A 20284-nucleotide genomic window follows, 5' to 3' on the forward strand; every position below is an offset into this window, starting at 1 on the left:
CTCAACCGAATAATAACAGGGATTTCCCATATTTATTCTGTGTTTAATTTCTTCCCGAGTATCATTTATATTTGTCACTGTTGCTCCCAGATATTTGAATTTCTCCACTTCTTCAAAAGATAAATTTCCAATTTTTATATTTCCATTTCGTTCAATATTCTCGTCACGAGACATAATCATATACTTAGTCTTTTCGGGATTTACTTCCAAACCTATCGCTTTACTTGCTTCAAGTAAAATTTCCGTGTTTTCCCTAATCGTTTGTGGATTTTCTCCTAACATATTCACGTCATCCGCATAGACAAGCAACTGATGTAACCCGTTCAATTCCAAACCCTCTCTGTTATCTTGGACTTTCCTAATGGCATACTCTAGAGCAAAGTTAAAAAGTAAAGGTGATAGTGCATCTCCTTGCTTAAGCCCACAGTGAATTGGAAACGCATCTGACAGAAACTGACCTATACAAACTCTGCTGTATGTTTCACTGAGACACATTTTAATTAATCGAACTAGTTTCTTGGGAATACCAAATTCAATAAGAATATCATATAAAACTTCTCTCTTAACCAAGTCATATGCCTTTTTGAAATCTATGAATAACTGATGCACTGTACCCTTATACTCCCATTTTTTCTCCATTATCTGTCGAATACAAAATATCTGGTCAATAGTTGATCTATTACAGGGTTAGGTCTTATATATTAAATAAGTTATATGTATTGTTATTTAAAGTATTTAGTTTTATGAAGGTAGGAATGATTTTTAAGGGAACTGAGAATAAGAGAAGGGAAGTAGAATAGTAGTGGATAAAGTAAAAGGATGGCCAAGTGAAAGTGAAGGAACATGGAAGACATAGCAAGAACAGGCTTCAAGTGTCAAAATACGTCTTGTTTAAGTTGTAAATAGTGCAAGTAAGGGAATGCTGGCCCGAATACAGAAATGTGAAGGGCCAGCAGGACCGAAGATTTTGAGAAATATATATCATATCATATCATATCATATCATATGAAGAGGTGGATTCCAAACTGGCCTAAGTCCAAATGACATGTTAAGAGACAAATGAGAAAAACTGATAAAATAAATTTGACACCCTTAGATCCGTTTGAAAAAACATATGCAGAACACTAAGTTAAAACTTAGGAGATCTGTTAAATAAACTTACACAGTTATTATATAAGCTTGAAAAGGATAAATTAAAACGTGAATAAAGCAAGTTAAAATCTTAAAAAAAAGGACTTAAAACACTTTGGAATCTACCTCTTCATATGTGGAAGATTGTGTCTTATATTTACATAAAATGGCAGTCTTGTTAGTCACTAAATAAAATGTATAATGAGAAAGTATTAACAATTTGACATTGCTCTTTTTTTTTATCTTTTGGATATACAACTTGCACTTAAAAAATTGTTTTGATTGTAAGTTTGGTAATGTGATTCTATTGAGTTATTGTTTGCATCTTTTGTTCCAGGTGTTTCACTGGTGCGTATCAGAGACTTAGAGAATTTGACTGAGTTGACTCTGTAATTTGTGTATGAGTTGCCTGTTCTCCCCGTCAGATAGAGACGAGTCCTACTTCACCACATCGTCTACTTCCTGTGTTAAGCAGTTTGTATAAAAGTTGATTTTTTTTAACATGTGTCTTCAAGAGATCCTGGGTTTGCTCCCAACTGCTTGTTCTTTCCAGAAAAAAAAGTTTTTCAGTATTTATAAAGAAATGTGTAAGAAAGGGAGAGTTATTTGCAATCCAGATATCAACTTTTTCAATAGGCTATCTGGTGTGTTTGCATTGTACTGTTACATTTGTAACAATAGCCGAATTTGAGCTATTGTTCTATAGGCGATTGACTGTAGTAAATAATACTCACAAATAAATGGGTATTAATATACTGGAGAGTAGATTTTTATGCATGTGTGAGCGAGAACTGTGACAATGCAGTCTGGTTGGTGGCAGTAGAGCAGCATGTGCCACCAAACAGCAGGGCATAGCAGTAACAACGCAGACTCCTGTATAAAAATCTGTGCGAGTTGGCATGCTGGAATATGTTGCTCATGGAAGTAGAGAGGTAATTGGTTCGAATCACTCCCACTCACAAGCCAGGAAGACTTCTAAGTGGCCTAAAGGTTGCCATCCAACTGTTACGTGTATATATGTAGTGTGTGTAAATATTTTCCTTGAAATGTGATTTGTAATTTTTTTTACGTGATTTTTTGAGACTGTAGTCATAGTGGCGCCATCCTTTGTGTGAACTGAAAGGATCGCTGCAACTTTGAAGCAGTGTTCTTGTTTTCATAACTGATGCAACACAATGTTAACATTGACTTCTCATTCTCGAGGGCTAGGTTCAAATCCTAGCAAACACAAGTGGAATTTGTTGCGAAAAAAGATTTTGTTGTGGCATGTTTTCTAAGAATGCTATCATTTTGCTTGCCATCATTCCGCCATTTCTATTCACACAATCGTCCTTACAGTAATTGCAGAAAGCAATAAGAAACGAATAAAAATTGTCACCTCAGTTGGTCAAACGTAATATTTCACAAAGGAAATAACCATAGCAGTTCATTGCCATTGACGCCTGCATTGTGTAGTGATGTTTATGATGGATTGTCGTGTACTTTATGGGAATTTAGATCACATAACTCTACCTTAAGGAAAAATAGATAACTTCAACTTATACATTACAATTATTCTTACTTAATATGGTACCGGTGAGAGTTGAACTGTGACAATTTCCATGCATTGAGATGGGAATATCATGAAGCCGATCACGTAATATTTTTCGGAAATGTAGAGAGTATTGTCACTGCCTAGCATAGGTGAAACATAATCACATATGAAAATGCCACGTGTCATCCTTTAGTTTAGTTTAGTGCTTACCATGCTTGTCTCTAAACCCAAGTACAGCAAACTCCCAATTGTCCGTGCCCAGTTTATCCTTCTTGCAGATTTTCCATGCATGAGTCTTCAGTCTGATTTCTGTTAGAAAGAGAAGAAAATCAAAGAAGCAGCAAGGTGTCAAACATGCAGTTACGAGCTGAGCATACTTTTCCTTCATACCCTTTACTCTATGTTGCTTCAAAAACACCTTCCCACCGAGAGTTCAGTATACTGTACAATTAAAAGAAGTAGCGTTGATATTAATGTATTTTTGGAACATCCTTCCTGTCTGCACATATTATGTAAAAACATAGTCACGCATGTTCATTTGTCTGTTGTAATTGTCGTTACTATAGGAAAGAGAAATGGCAGAAAAACGCAAGCAAGTCCTTTTAATTGTATAATAGAAATTACAAATTGTAGATTAATTAGGAAAGAGTTAATCAGCAACAAAATTGTGCCATAATTATGAGATAGGTGTGCAGTCAGCCAAGACACATAAACGTAAGAATGTAAAATAAAAGTTAAAAAGAAAATGACTATTTTTACGAAAAAGGCGAAAAGTAAAACATCGTAATATAATGTGTTTGTATTTCATATCGTTTTCCTTTTAAATAAAATAACTTATAATAAAATTACATGGTTAGCCATGTTTCCCATGTATCCGTGCATTTATAGATTCATATTAATCTGTATTGTCTGGAGTTTGCTGTATCATGGGTTCAAACCTGGCTGAGGGCAATGGATTTTTAGGCGAAAAAATCCCAAGTGCAGCTTCCATGAGATGAGAAATTGAAAATATTGGTCCCTTGTAGTGGAATTACTGCTTATAAAAGTTCCCTTTGTTCACAAATGAAGATAAATTAAGGAACAATTCTCCACCCAGATTCATAGTTACTTCATTCTCAATTCTTTGTCACCACGATAATAATTGTGGAGATCTTAAATAGAAAAGACTGGAAATATGTTAGTAATATCTCACTGGGCCACAGATTTTACATATAACGAAATCCATCATTGTAAATTGGTAATGGGTACCAGTTAAGCCAAAATAACTCAAGAAGAACCGGTGTCTTAGTTATTAAGTGCTCAACATTAATATCCAACAGCCTGCAAATTTCACTTGCACACTTTCGTTATTTCCCAAGATTTCGTTGCTACAATCTTCATTATTGTAAAAAAATTGTGTTCATGTTATTACAAGCTGTATAACAGACATGCATGTGTGCAGTAGAAGTGGTTTACAGTGACTCCAATATGGCAACAATCATGAAACTGTCTGTTGGAACTTCTGTCTTGTTAACTGCTCTCTAGTCATCTTAGGAAGTTCAACATACTCAATTGAGTCTAATTTTCCAAGCTTATAGCTAGTCCACAGTAGTGTTGAAGTGTGATTGCATTATATGTAACTGGTGTTATGAGTTCTTTCCTATAATGAATCAGAAAAGATTTCTGAAATGTTTTTTTTTTTTTTGTAATTTGTTATTTTACAAGGCTTTTCCAACTTCTAATAGTTATTTAGCATCTGAATGAGATGAACGTGATAATGCCAGCAAAATAAGTCCAGGATTCAGTGCTGAAAGTTACCTAGCACTTGCTCTTAATGGGTTGAGGGGAAAACCCCAGTAAAACCTCAACCAGGTAACTTGCCGTAACCAGGATTTGAATCTGGGCCTGCTGGTTTCGCAGTCAAGAATGCTAACCATTACTCCACAGTGGTGGACCTCTGAAATGTTAGAAACAATTGAAATTTGAAGAACCTACGACGTAACTGAAGTTTCTGTAATCATGTTTTTACCTTTTTTCCTCTCATGGTATTTACTGTTATATTTGATAATACAGTAAAACTCCGATAAGACGCTGTTCAAGGGACCGGGTGTAAACCGCGTATTAACCGGGACTGTGCATTAGGTGGGTATACTAATTTTGACTTATCTATTAGCATTTTTCTTTATTGAAATACATGATTCATGAAAGGTAATACAGTATTACTCCATTATGCAATTACTGTACTGTACGTCAAAGACATTTACAATATGCATTGTACTTAATTCTTTCGGAAAAAAAGTCATTTATAGTTGTTTGCCGTGTGCGTGCTCTCCAAGTCCTCATGTTTACCACACTTCAGTTTCCTGCGATTATATCTTCCCGACGACGTCACAACTGTAGTGATTGAGTCGCGATTTTTTATTATCATTCTTAATATCGATGATGGGATTCCTAATGCATCAGAGAGTTGTTTCTGGGTAAGAGCACTGTTCTCATTGTACTTTCGTAAGATTTCCAACTTTTCCGACACAGAAAGCGCTTTTTGTTTAACACTCATTGTAATGACATTCACAGACACTTCAATACACTGAAGGACAACAAACTGCCCAGCAAAAATTTCCAGAATTTTATTACAGCCAAGTGAGGAATGTTGTTTGAGAGAGAGGGTTAGCAAGAGGGTGGGGTATTGAACTGTATGTAGGCTTTAACCACGCAGATGAGTTGAATAAGAGAGCGCAACAAGAGGGTGGGGTATACCAAGGTATGAAGTATGAAGGTTTAAATGTGCAGGTAAAGGATCGAATACCAATGCTTTTCAGGTTAATGGCACCAGTGAGTTCAGTGACCAAGATGTTTCATTACATTGCTGAAAATTACATCGAAAATATTCCACAAAAACAGCATATTATGCGGGACTTGAGCGCAACAAACGGGGTATTTTATAAAGGCGTTATATATAAAATGTACAGGGACCGGACAAAAAAAGCGTATTACATGGGATAGTGTAATAAGCGGGCGCGTCTTATCGAGATTTTACTGTATTGCCTTCACAGAACTCTTGCAAGCATAAAAATCGTGATTATCTTTCTTTAACATGCAGGTAAGAGTGCGGAAATGTTTCTTATGAAGAATGATTAATTGTTAGACTTGACTTGGTGTATGTGTTCTGTGATGATGCAAGACTATTCTTCGACATTTGCAGTGGACACAGTGGTCATAAGTCAGGTTTTCTCTTAGTAATTCTATTTATTCTGCTATTTCCATTTGTCATAATTCCGTTATTGCTGTATAATCTTATTCTCTTTAGCCCAACTATTTTAAATACTGGCTGAATAGATTGTAGAAAAACCGCAACATGGCTCTTAACAGGATCTGTTATACAGAGAGCTTACTGTTGATGTAGTATCAGTAATTCGACATACCAAACTATTAATGTAAGATATTACTAAATGTAAGCGGTTAAAACACCTGTTCAAGAAGTGATGCATCACTTGCTGCAGTACCTTTTGAGAATGGAGGCAACTTTTTCCCTGTTGCTATCTTTCTGTTCTTCCAGAGTGTGTGGATTATTTTTGTATACTTTTTCTTTTCGAATGTGGAGAAAAATACATAAATTTTGATGGAGAAGTTGCAACTATTTGTACATCCCTTCAAAATTTACTTCTTTGGATTCATCATTGCAAGAATATAGTCATATTAAGTCACTCTAGTGCCACAATGCAATCAGTAGTAACAACAAATCAACCAAAAATGGAAAAAAAAAAAAAATTAAAGAAATCCATTCAGTGATTAAACAAATCCAAAGTTGAAATAAAATCGTAGTTCTTCAGTGGATTCCTGCACATTTAGGATCAACGACAATTCGGAAGGCGGTAGTCTGCTAGCGTTTGCGTCGTGAGAGACAGATAGATAGAGCAAGGCAGCGTACAACATTGCCACATCGTACTTCACGCGCACGTGCAATACAAATAGCGCAGGAGAGAATTTAAATTATCAAAAGACAATAATGACCTTAGCCGTTGATTACTGTAAGCATGACACCAAACAAACCCTCTTTCCTTCACTAACAATATTCTTTGCATGGTTCTCAGTCCCACACCACATGCTTCTGCAGTCGTTTCTTGCGCATTGGCAACGTTGCAGTCAGCATCAAGATGGCCAGCAGCGTTCTGCTCGTCAATGTTTTTAAAATAATTATACACCTTAACACTATTTTCCATGCCTGCTTGTACAATACTTGTGTTTTTACACTCTCTTATTCCATTTATTTATCTCACACATACACAGTAAATGTTAGTTTTACTTATTCAATGTATTGAAACACTCACACATGAACAAACACACTCAGGAAGTACTTGTTATAGACTGATTCTGATTGGTTCTACTGTACAAGCTTGTGACGTCACATACCAGAAATGCTACATCGCATATAGCAGCCAACCGCCTTCCAAAATGCCGTCTAGTCTAGTGGTAATGAGAGCCGACATTCTAGCAAAGAAAGACACTAAAATTGAACAAAAACAAAACTATAATTTTTCGTATTATTTCATAAAACACGTTATTAAAAATAATTATAATGGCCAAATATTAAATACTGCGGAAAATTTCCATTGGAAAACTTTACTTGAAAGACCTGATTTAATTCCTGACCTACCACGTAAATCTGCTGTGGCCATATTCAGACTCTTTACAGGTCATGATTGGATAAACATGGATTGGCATCATCTACTCCAAATTATGTATTGTGTTCTCAAGAAGAAGAAATGAATAAGAATCATTTAACACACTATGAAGTACTTCAAAAAAATACAAGTCTTATATCTAAATGCTGGGAAGCAAGAGAGAGAATAACTCCATTGTTAAATCAAGAGCATTGGGTACCTACGTACCTGTTTTAGAATTCCCTAGGAATAAACGTTACAAGAAATTAGGTCAAGAAATCGATTGGTCCACACATTACCTTCTGACAGTTCTTTCCTTGAATATTCTATGAAGTTTTTCGTAGAATTGTTAGTTAGCTGTAGGTGCTGTTGCAGAATCCTGTTGGAAAAAAGCAAAAGCACTCTCCCTCTCCCACAGGATTCTGTGACAGTACATAATAATAATAATAATAATAATAATAATAATAATAATAATGTTTTATTTTCGCTGGCAGAGTTAAGGCCATAAGGCCTTCTCTTCCACTCAACCAGCCTTAATCAATACAATACATATTTAAATTACGAATATTTACACTACACTTAAAAGGTTCTCCAGCAATATTCTTCAGTTAAGTTTTAACGACTAGTAGACTACATATTTATTTAAATTTAGATAAACCTATAAGGTAAAGTAGTAACTTAATTTATGATCTAATTTCATTCAATCAAGCTATCTTTTCTATGGACGAACTCTGTAGAGTATTCTAGGTTAGAATTAGAGAGCTTAAGAACATACACCAACAAGGCTCACTTACTCAATGGATTGCAATGTGATGTCACGCTCTTATAGAATGAAATCTTTCAGTTGTCTTAATTAGTGAAAGACATCCTCTAAATATGCGGTTTTCACTGTTCTTTTTAAATATGTGTTGGCTATTATATATATATATTTAGTGAAGTGCTTCTTTAATTTGTGTAAGTAAATTATGTTTTAACTGTTTATATTTAGTAATATTTTATATTAATAGTTTACGAGTGTCAGATATCAGATACTGCATTGCATAACCAGAGTGTGCAAGTGACTCTGTCAAGAGCTGGGTTGTCACATTGCGGTTTGTCTATAAACTGTATACCTGATTTCTATTTGGTACAGTACAGAAGGACCACCAGCACATAACGGGGCAAGAAAATGAAATGAAGTTTTAGAGAGACGATAGATATCATAGATATAGTGTTAAGAAAATGTAAACAGTAACACTAACAGTGAGTTTGAAATTGTTTTATACAGCATGGTGAGAGGATTGCTGCTTATTGTTTGAAGTTTATTATCATTATGCTTCATATGGACTCTTGCATGCAGTTGAAATTTGCAGATAATATTTACAGGTTATCTTTATTTCTTAGGTATCTGAGCATCTGCAAAATTTCAGATAGGGTTTCGACATGTGCATGGCCTTGTTAGGAAAAAAAAATTAATGATTTTGTATTAAGGGGCGACTCCACTAATAATCATGAAAATTTTTCAAACAATTTTTATTAGCTGTTTCACTTCTTTGGAATGTATATTTTCATACCCCAAATGAATTTAGTTCAATTCTGATTATAAATATGTTTAAATTCTTTTTTTTAATTAAGGCTGTAAGGGGGCGTGGTATTTAAAAAGCTGCCAAAATTAATTTTTCATCAAAGAACTCCCTGAAGTTACTAGATTAATGTAGTGTAACGGAGAAGAATTTTAATTTACATAAATATTAATTTTACTTTCAAATCCATTTTTCCGTAAGTTTATTTTTCTTGATTTAACACCACTTTTTACGCCAAATATTAATCAATCTGAATTAATTTTTTACTGGAAGTATTCATGAGATAGCTGCATGTTTCTATACATTTATTTTGTGAGAACTGCTGCTAGTTTATTTTATTAATATTTATTTTTATGAATTATAGAAAAAATAACATTTTTAAAATGTCAAAACAATTTTTTCAAATTCAATAAATCAGCTAATTCATAAAATGAATGCATAGAAAATTTCTCTATGTCTTGTGAATGTAACCAAAAACAACAAAGCTTAAAAATTGAGATCTTTTACTAAAAACTTGGGTTTGAAAACATTTCTAAAAAGAGTAGAAAAAAGTCAAACGCCAAAAACATTTGAGAGTTCAAAATTTGGATTTTGTTAGTCCCTTCTATTATAGTAAACATGCTTTCAAAATTTGATTGAAAAAAATGATCAGGAAAAAAGTGGAATGTCCCCCTTAAAATAAAAAAAAAAACATATTGGTAGTCCACTTCAAGAAACAAGAGACGATTTTCTTCTTGATATTTTATATTACGTAGAATAAACTGGAAAATGTAACAGATTCGAAAAACGATACTATAAAATGTTGTTGTTTTCTAGTGCCTGGCATTTGACAATAGTCATTTGAATCGTAGTTCAAAAAATAAGTTATAAAGAGGAGTATGATTGATCACATGGTAAAATGCCTAATGTGGAAGTATGTACCATTATCATCACCACCACCACCACCACCACCACCACCACCACCACCACCACCACCACCACCACCATCACCATCACCACCACCATCATCATCATCTCTGTAGTTTGTGCTGATTTCTTGAGTCCTAGATGTGGAAAAAATATTATTATTATTATTATTATTATTATTATTATTATTATTATTATTATTATTGAAATAGACAATGAGTGTGGAAATGGGAGAATCCTGAGAAAAACCGTCAGGAACCTTGACTTTGTCCACCACAAATACTGCTGTGCCATCATTGGGATTTGAACCCAGATTCGCAGTCATAAACCAGCACTCTGCTAACTGAGCTACCAAGACTACCTGTTGACTCCGTACTATATTTACAGAATTTCTGAATTACATAGATTTGCATGAACTGCAATGTAGGGTATTGTGTAACATCGATCAATGACATTTTTTACTTTACTTTTTTATATGCGGATTCAACAGAATTTTTAAATGATTGACACAAGAATCAGTGATTGAAGAGGAGTGTTTTTTTTTTTTTGGTAAGCAAGTTGTCTTGCCATACTCCGTGTAAATAAAATTAAAACATGCATTCTGATATTTAAATTAAGTTAATTTTGAAGAGAATCACAGAGTGTGGTTACTTTTGTTAGAAACAAGTATTATTGTGGTTTGTGCAGAAAGAGTAACAGACTCTTGTCTTGTAATCTCAGCAGTCGCTGCTACTATTTAACTATGATTGTATTGTACAAAGATCTGTGATAAATTTAAAAGATTTTTTTTATTATTTTAGTGGCTTTATATTTTTAATTTAAAGAACTTAGTCATTGCAAATCTCTCTGAACATAACATTGCATAGGGTGAAATGAGACCATATTAGTTTATTTACAGACCTGAGTTGTGAAGGGGGAGACATTCTTTGAACCTACTTTCAATGGTCCATGTCAAGAAATCTACATAACTTTTACGATGCAGTTTATAAATATTATGGAACATTCTGATTCTAGTAACATTTTTATTTCTCTAAAGTGTATCACTTAGGAGTTATTCACGGTACATAATTACAAAATTTACTTGTAACCAGGATTAGAATTTCTATGAAATTGTATCTTCTTAATGATAATTTAAAATATACCGTATCTTTTTAGTATTTACATTTTATGACAAATTGAGTCTTTTAAAAAGTAGTTGTTAGACTATCCTTTTTTTTTTTTTTTTTAATATTTTTTTATAATTAGCAAATTCTTGCAAGTGGAGCAACCACTATACGATTGATGCACAAAGTGCTAAATGAATTGAGTGGTGTATATTGCAAAGTGGGACAGTTTGTGTCAAAAAAAAATGAAATGATTTTGGACAAAAATAAAGTCTACAAATGAATGTGCTTTATTGCACAAGTTCTATTAGGAAGAATATTTTCCCTTGTGACTGTGACGATGACCATTACAAACTAAAATCCAAGTTAAATTTTTAAGTACTATACATTCCTTTTGTATCGATGAAAATGGAAAGTGCTTTTCAAGGTGTAATTCATTGTTGGCTAACAACAATAATTTTCATTTGGAAATATGTACATCATATTCATTCTTTATTGCAATGCAGACCTTTTTTTTTTGTCTGAACATTCGCAGTTTGTGTAATCTTCGTGTAATTTTGTAAGTAAATAAATTAATAGCATTTTCTTTTTATTTTATAGTATAATTTGTATTTATAGGAAATATACGTTCTGTAAAAATGAAAATGTATTTATAGAAACTAATTATGCTAAATAAATTTTTTCTAGGAAACTTGGACCTTTTGGTTGGACTTATCTATACAATTGCTCGTAACATTAATTTGTTAGCAGCTAGCAGTAAATAATAGATACTTTGCTTATTATTTTTAGGTTATTTTATGGGTATTTTTACGTCATTAAAATCCTAGCCTTACTGAAAATAGTAATTTTAATACCAGTGGAGGAGCTCGCAACAGAGTGTATTCTGATCATGATTTTGCAAGAAGATTAAAGTGAAAGTGGTAGAAAACTTGATGTTTACAACAGACCATCTGTGTTAAGGTACATGATGTCTAGGGTGACCAACTTCTGATCACAAAAAATACGAAAAACTTGGTTATGACAAATTTAACGCAATTTTTTGGAATATGAAGCCTGAATTCATTGATGGAATGGTTCAGATCTTTAATACAAAACTATAAATTTAACTATAATAGAACTATGATTTAGGTCATAATATTGAGTACAATGATATTTAAAAATACAATATTTCTCAGTTTTAACGTATTTATATTTGTCAACAAGGTGCTGCAGAACATTTAATTTTTTATCCTGCTATGCAAATTGATAAAAATAAAAACTCTTTACAATCATATTTGCCTAGAATAGGTAACACCAGAGATTACAGGATCACTGGAACTGAATAAAATTGTATTGATTGGTACCTGCTAAATGATCGATATTAATGTCAGTTTATATCAATATATATTTTGCGGGTATTACTATTAGATTGCATTAAAAATTGACAGTCATGATTAATAAAGAAAAATACAAGAGGATTAGAATACAAATATGGGAGCCGGAAGGATCCAAAAATATTATTAGTTCAAATATGGGAGTTCAAGAGCTGTATTTAACCCTTACGGTAAATTTCGGTGAAGTCTGGAGGGATCTAATTAATCAAATCTACTCTCGTCACTTCCACGCTGGTGCCCCCTGGGATCTTTTAAGATGCGAAAGAGAGAGTGGTGTGCGGAAAGCAAGGGGAAGCTACCGCATTTATCCTTCCCAAGAAAAACTGCACAGAGACTAAGAGGAAGGCAGAAAAAGGAAAGATTACAGAATGCTGGGTTTGCAGTGAAAGACCTGCTTTTGGTCAAAACAATATGTATGTGTGTATATGGATTTCCTGAAAAAATATGTGAGTTTTGGTCACCCTAGTGATGTGCAATTCCTTCTTGTGCGGTATTGTAATTGTGTTGATTTATATGTTGTTGTTGTTTCAATCCCTTGCATCTAGCAATGAAGCCATTAGCATTCGTGCTGTCCAATACTTCTAGGCTACAGTGTCTTCTGCAGATAGAGTTGATGAGAACGTGTTGATTTATATTTTACGATAAAATAATAATATCCAAGAAATGATAGTTATCAGGAATGTTTTAGTCATAATAGCATGTTTTTTCATTACTTTATAAGTAAATACATAATGTCTCATTCCACCCTGTGTATTACAGTCTCTTGGTAGTTTACATTGCATATGTGATGAGTAGGGACCTGCAAAATTCGCATTTGCGATAACGCGAAATTTTACGCGAATTTTGCCTTTGTTTTTAATATCACAAATTTTACCATTTTTCTAAGGTACCGGTACCGCGAATTTCTGAAATTTTCCGCAAAATATCTCGCAAATTTTGTGATTTTGTGCCGTAAAAATATATTTTGAACTTCGAGTGCAAAGAACTTACTTCACCTATAGTCTATTGTGTTGATAAATGTGACTCGGAAAATGAATTTGACATGACTGTATTAAAAGCAGCGAGTATTTCAAAACCAGAGTTTACTGCGAAATATATGGAACTGATATGATTGCCTTGCGCAAATGTGGACTGTGAAAGTTTTTTGTCTTCTTAAAACAATGTTCTCACAGAAAAAGGAACAAATTTGAAGGTAATATTGCTATTCTGTTAGCTTTTGCATTTGAAAGCTAGGTATGGTTACAGTACATCAGTTAATGTAAATATGACGTGTATATATTACTAGATTTGTAAATAAATCATTTTTAAAATAAAATTGCTTTCTTTAACAAATGTAATATCACTTTTAGCCAAAAAATAACCTCGCCTTTTGCAGGTCCCTAAAGTTGAGAGAGAGCAATTTTTAGGTGAATTCTGCATAATTTTATTATTATAGTGTAACATCGTTAGCATTGCAATAGCAGTTTTTAGATACAGGATGTCTTGAACAAGATGAGATTTGCAATCAGTTGCATACTTTTCCTGTAATCAAAGGACTATTTTACTTACGTAATTGATAAACTTGATAGGTTTGTTTTCCTTAATGATTACGGTATCTCTTAAACTTAAATATGATTTTGCAAATTGTTCATAGTTAGTGATATATATAGCCTATATGCAAATACTGAAGTATGTACCTATCAAAATTTACTAAAATATACAAATCAAAATATTATATTATTGTATTATGTTAATGAATTGACCTTATTTTCTGTTTTTCTGCAGTGTTTAATGATAATTATACTGAGACTTTACTTGGTGGAACTTCTACATTTGTCATAAAAATGTATTTTATGTATTGAAAATGTTTCTTCTGATTTATAAGACTTCACCAGTACTCACATATTAAAGAAATTAAAAAGTGTAGGGTTGCTAAATATTTGTTTGCATGATGTACTAAAATCATCACGATTATTCTTATACTCAGACAGTATCAGTAAAAATATGAATTTATATTCACGAACAAATGCTTTGAGACATAATTTTCAAAGAGTATCCCTTTGCTTATGTTCAGAGTGCTATGTGCGACATTTACTTCTTTCCTGACTATGAAAGAGTAATGGAACGGAGAAAAATTCTCTCCGGCGCCGGGATTTGAACCCGGGTTTTCAGCTCTACGTGCTGACGCTTTATCCACTAAGCCACACCGGATTCTACCCCGGCGTCTGAAGAATCATCTCAGATTAAGCTCCAACTCTTGGGTTGCCTCTGGTGGCCGCCCTCTGCACTACGTCATAGATATCTATGAACCTAGGACCGAAGTCCACACATGTGCTGAGGTGCACTCATATTGAGTGACTAGTTGGCCGGGATCCGACGGAATAAGCGCCGTCTTAAATCACAAAGTGATTTACGCATATCATATATATATTATTATAATGTACTGAAGTACATATGATATTTCCATATGTATGATGACGCAGAATATCTGCATGGAAATATCATATGTACTTCGGTACATTATAATAATATATATTCTTTCCTGACTGTTTGTCACTTACCCCTTGCATAAGATATTACAGATGAAAGAGATTTCACTAGAAGATGATGGTTCTCACCTCGTATTTGTAAGACTTAACCAATTTCGACTTTTGATACTATTGGTTGCTGTATGGACGTGTATACTGTAAGTAGTTGTTGTTTATCCACTATTTTGCGGGAAGAATGTGTAATATTATTTTTTGTATGATCGTGTTTTTTGTTGTACTTATCACTAGTGTCAACAGGCCTTGTAAGTCGAATTTACAACATGTAGACTGGTTTCTAGAGAAACAGATTACTGTTACGCAACAGTACCAATGAATTGCAGCCAGTTTTCCATAACTTTTGAATATTTATGTAATAAATATGTCAGAATCAATGTTTTCGATCATCTTAGCAGCTATGATGTATTGGATATATCATAACATCAACTTTTTCTAGTTTTTTTTTTAGCAAAATAATAAAACTGATATAGCAACAATTACATTATTAACTAATTTGTGTTTATAACAATGTTACTACACCACAATATCAGTATCGGTATTCATTAAAACAAAGAATTTCTAAAAGGAAATAAATAATGCAGCTTTGTTTCTGAATATTAAAATTAAACTTGAAAATGAAATGTTAAATTGAATCAACTAACCAGTTCTGATAGGTATGATAAAATAAACTACCCACTGAATGAAATATAGAATATAATTAACTGACCTGCTCCAATAGATATGCTAAAACCTCTGTTTCTGAAATCTTTTTCGTTTCCTTATTCTTGAGCCATAAAATAAATTTAATTTATTGTGCTCTTTTTTTTTTTAATAGCTTTCACGAGATTTCTTTTTGGGAATGGAACCCGATTCTACCTTGTTTCTCCTAAAATATCTGCTGGTAAATTGATTTCCATATTTTGGAACAGTGTCAAAAAAATTCAGCAAATCAAGCAATTACGTCACTAGTATATTGCAGGCTTTTGTTTCAGAGCAAATGATTAGATATTTGATATCTTGTTTACCTATTTCATTTTTATGAATTCTGTTATAATGCTATTGTACAAAACAAAAAGTGTATAAAACCAATTTATAATGTTATAGAGTTAATGCATTCGTAAAAATTAGAAAATTAGCTTTGCTTTTCAATAAAATATAACATTATAGATTAATTTCATAATATACTATTAAAGGACAAAACGGATATAAAAATATACTGGCTATACACTTATAGAGACACAAGTAATTGTCAAGTAACCTTAAGGTTGCAGAAAGATTAAAATATTACGTAATATGTTTTTTTTTTTCCCCCCCTGAACTCCGCATTATTAATTGAATGTCGTAATTAGTTCTGATTATTAGATTTTTAACAAATTTTTTAGTGTTATTTTTAACTGATATTTCATTTCCTGTCACCACATAGTTTAATATTTATGAGTAGTGATTATAAATTAACATCATGCGATTGAAGAGACTTTTTTTTAATCAATAGTTAAATTTTTAATGCAAGTAGTTATCACTTTAGATCAATAAAAACATCCAGTCATAATAATAAATTGAGTTGCCATGGCAACAGTGCATTATTGACTGATAACTACTGTGTGTTTATCTATGATTTTGAACTTGAGACATGTTGCTGCTTTACATCACACTCTCGGCCACTTAAGTCTTTTCCCAGTTTGTGTGTGAGAACATAGAAAAGAGTGGGCTAGGTAATTTTGTATGTCAGTTCGTAACTTGTTTGTATGGTAAAGATGGATTCTCGTCTCAAATGTAATGTTGGAGACGAGGCAAACAAATTGAGGAATCCAATGTACTAGTGTGAATACTTCCTGTACATCGAATGGCTGTTGTGCTGTGTGTGAGTGTGCGTGTGTGTGTGTGGCCAAGTTGTGGTGGTACGGGTAACAAAGATAGGGCTTATGGATTTGTGTTACATATAAGATTTTGGAGTATAATTGGTGATGATGTTGTCTCGTAAGTAGTTTTTTGTGAAGAACGGACTATGGCAAAGTGAAGACCCCTATATATCTTTAAATTCAGAAATATAAATAGCCCATGTTGAATCTTTCGTACACTACTTTTAACACTTGAATATAAATAATTGATTAAATGGCGATCTTACTCGTGTTAATTATGTAAGCATGTGCGGCTTACAGCTGTTTCGGTGCTACTTAACACCATCGTCAGAGCCTACTAGATCTCAGCGCTATCTCAACTTCGCTGCCTGTTGTATGGGTGCGTTCATGTGATGAAGAGTTGTGTCAAGTAGTGTGTGTGTTCTGAAATTGATCTGTGTGTTGAGAATTTGATTGGGGTGTGTTTTAGTGTGTCTGTATATTTCATATTGTTCTAGTGTGTTGAGCATACAATACATACAATAACATAAATACAGACATGGAAATTCTACACATACAACCCAAAAACCAAAAGCTCAGCACACTAGAACAATATGAAATATACAGACACACTAAAACACACCCTAATTCTCAACACACAGATCAATTTCAGAACACACACACTATTTGACACAACTCTTCATTACATGAACGCACCCACACAACAGGCAGCGAAGTTGAGATAGCGCCGAGATCTAGTAGGCTCTGATGATGGTGTTAAGTAGCACCGAAACAGCTGCAAGCCACACATGCTTATATAATTAACACGAGTAAGATCGCCATTTAATCAGTTATTTATATAAATAGCGTTATTTCTATGTGTATAAGTATATTCTGAATCATTTATCTCCTGAGCTGTGCTGCAAGTGATATTCACTGGACTTGAATCAGGTATTTGTTTTTAAGTATTAACATGTATACAATTCTTTGCCAGGGACATACTCTGGTGATCTTGGTTAGTCAGAGACCATTATTGACCTAGAACATAGGTAAATAACATTTTTACTGCATGCATGTGTATTCTATCCCAGATAGTGAAGACATCAGCAAAATTTATTGTGTTCTTTTCATACGTCAAAATTGATGTAAGCAATGAATTCCGGTTAATCAGAAATTAAATTCTTCACAATGCCATGGTAACAGAATACTTCACTAAGCCGGTTTTTGGCAGCCAACCAGTCAAGCTGTTTGCTGAAGAATGAGTCAACACCAATAATTACTCATATATGAAACATGAATCCAAGATGGCAGCAGAAATTGCCAGCTCTTGAACGAAGCCTTATTCCTTAAATATTTTGAAACATGATTTTTTAATGGTGCCAAGACTGAGTTTGATGGTAGAAACGGATTATCCTGTGAATAGTTTGTGTGCCGTGACAGTTTTACTGTGTAGTGATGTAGGATTATTTTTTTAATTCTTGGATTTGACTTTCAGAGAATACTAGTGTACTTTGTGTGGTCGTAAAGTTGGATGCTGTGTTTTCTTCCGTTTGCTTAAGTGAGCTGACATGTGCAAGTCGTTGGTCTTTGTGAGTGCCCTCATGTGGCCAATTTACTGAATTACAACACAGTTTTCTTGTGCAAGATGGATCACTGTTATATTTCTTTTACTACTTATAGTAAAAGAACAACAATTTTTTTTGTCATACAATAAAACGGTGTGTCAACATAGATCACATATTGTGATTAACTCGAGAGTGAACTGTTTCTTTCCCATTCTCTGTTTTATATTTGTAATTGTAATAGAGGAAATACAATGGAAAGGTACCTATGTAACTTAAATGCAAGTGAGAGCAGTGGTTACAATTGATATTAACAAATTCTGGTATAAGTACTTTTGATAGGTCTTTCAATTTTGCATTGAAAATTCTACATGAGATTTTTGTTTAACTTCTCTTAAGAGCAATCAGTCAACAAAGGAACAACAATTGGTAACATAGAAAATTAACGTAATTTGGGGGAGTAAAGTAAAGCGTGATTCCTTTTGTCCTCAACACAATGTACTTTTTTTATGGACGAACTCACTAGAGGTTGGCAAGCATTTTAGTTAAAGACTGTATTATAATACTGTTTTAAATACTATTTTGTTTACTGATTATCAGACTATTATTTACTTATCAATTCATTATTGCTTCTGCTAATGGTACATGATATGGGACAAATCAAATTGAATATAAACTAATAAGAATTTGACTAAAATACAAAATCAATTAAAATTAATTTAGAATGTACGCATTATACATACACACAATATATATATATATATATATATATATATATATATATATATATATATATATATATATATATATAGGATGATTCGTAATTATGTACTGTGAAGTATTGCAGAGTTTTCTATACACCAAAAAAAACATACTTTGTCCTATAAACGTATAGCCAGCATACAGATTAACAGGGAGGATGGGGGGGGGGATGTCCCCCCCTGTTGGAAAGTTATCACCCTCTCATAAATTCATATTAACATCCCTGCCAGGGATAACTTTTATCCCTCCCTTACAAAATATAATTTTATTATTTTAATATGAATATACATTATGAAGTATAAAGTAAGCGAAGAAAATAATATTGGTGTATTATCATCACCGGCAAGCTGACAACAATCAATAACTTAGGAATTACACATCTTATCTTAAGCCTGCTCATGGATGTAATATTATTGTTATGATCAAGATGGAAGACAAACAACTCAGTGCGACCAAGCGTTGAGCCGTATCGAATGAGGATAATAATAATTTTATGTATGGTATTCTCTATCTAGGATTCTATCCTCCCCCTCATCAGAAATCTTAATTCGCACTCTGCGTATAGCCGATACTGTATCGTTATCAAGATATGGCAACATTGCGTTATTTCAAAGTTAGTTGAGCAATTACCCATGGCTAAAATCGGAACTAATAGTCGATGTTGTTTTATGGTTAAAAAGAGATCTATTCATAGTTCATCATGTCTTGTAGTTATGGTGATGTTTTGTTTATTCATGATGTTGAGTATTGTAACTGAGATTAGTGTTATTTTTACTTTACTGAATTGCAGAACATAACAGTTGGCACTAATGCAGAATGAGGGAGCCATACATAAACAGTGAAATGACAGATATGATCTTGATTTAAGGTGAAGTAAGAAACAATTCTGCTGCTGAACATTTTTCTGCCTAATGGCACCCAACTCCAAAAATATTTGTAGCAGTGGAACGTGACCTTGGTAGACTAGCTTTGAAATAACGCAATGTTGCCATACCTTGATAACGATGCAGTATCGGTTATATGTTTATAGGACAAAATATGTTTGTTTTGGTGTATAGAATACTCTGAAGTATTTTATAGCACATAATTACGACTCATATATACATACACACATACATTAGTGGTGAGGTGTGATTTGAAGACCTATGATTTTGTCGCTGTGATGGGTTTGTCACAGGTTTCGACTGTGACTACAGTTCGAAAATCACAGCTCCGACCAATATGTGACTCATAGCGATGATGGTGACTGATGTCAACTATGATTATACATAGTGGAAGTGAAATAACCTTGCAGATTAAAAGAGATGATAGGGCACACTTGAATAATTAGGAAACCTGATTATGTTTTGTGATTAAATGCATGGTTAAT

At 33.3% G+C, this 20284-nt stretch overlaps 2 protein-coding genes across 2 annotated transcripts in view; both read left to right on the top strand.

Annotated features, from left to right (window-relative positions):
* Positions 1 to 17374, top strand: part of LOC138715003 (uncharacterized) — a 48257-nt gene extending 30883 nt beyond the window's left edge. Inside the window, exon 10 of the mRNA XM_069847377.1 lies at positions 1469 to 17374. Within this exon, the coding sequence (XP_069703478.1) occupies positions 1469 to 1524 (56 nt within the window). The 3' untranslated portion in view covers positions 1525 to 17374. The remainder of the gene's footprint in view (positions 1 to 1468) is intronic.
* LOC138715715 (vitellin-degrading protease-like) overlaps positions 9773 to 20284 on the top strand; it is a 61464-nt gene continuing 50952 nt past the window's right edge. The window contains exon 1 of the mRNA XM_069848770.1: positions 9773 to 9888. Within this exon, the coding sequence (XP_069704871.1) occupies positions 9773 to 9888 (116 nt within the window). The remainder of the gene's footprint in view (positions 9889 to 20284) is intronic.

This window comes from Periplaneta americana, chromosome 15 (genome assembly GCF_040183065.1).
Source record: "Periplaneta americana isolate PAMFEO1 chromosome 15, P.americana_PAMFEO1_priV1, whole genome shotgun sequence".
In the NCBI taxonomy this organism is placed as follows: Eukaryota; Metazoa; Arthropoda; class Insecta; order Blattodea; family Blattidae; genus Periplaneta; species Periplaneta americana.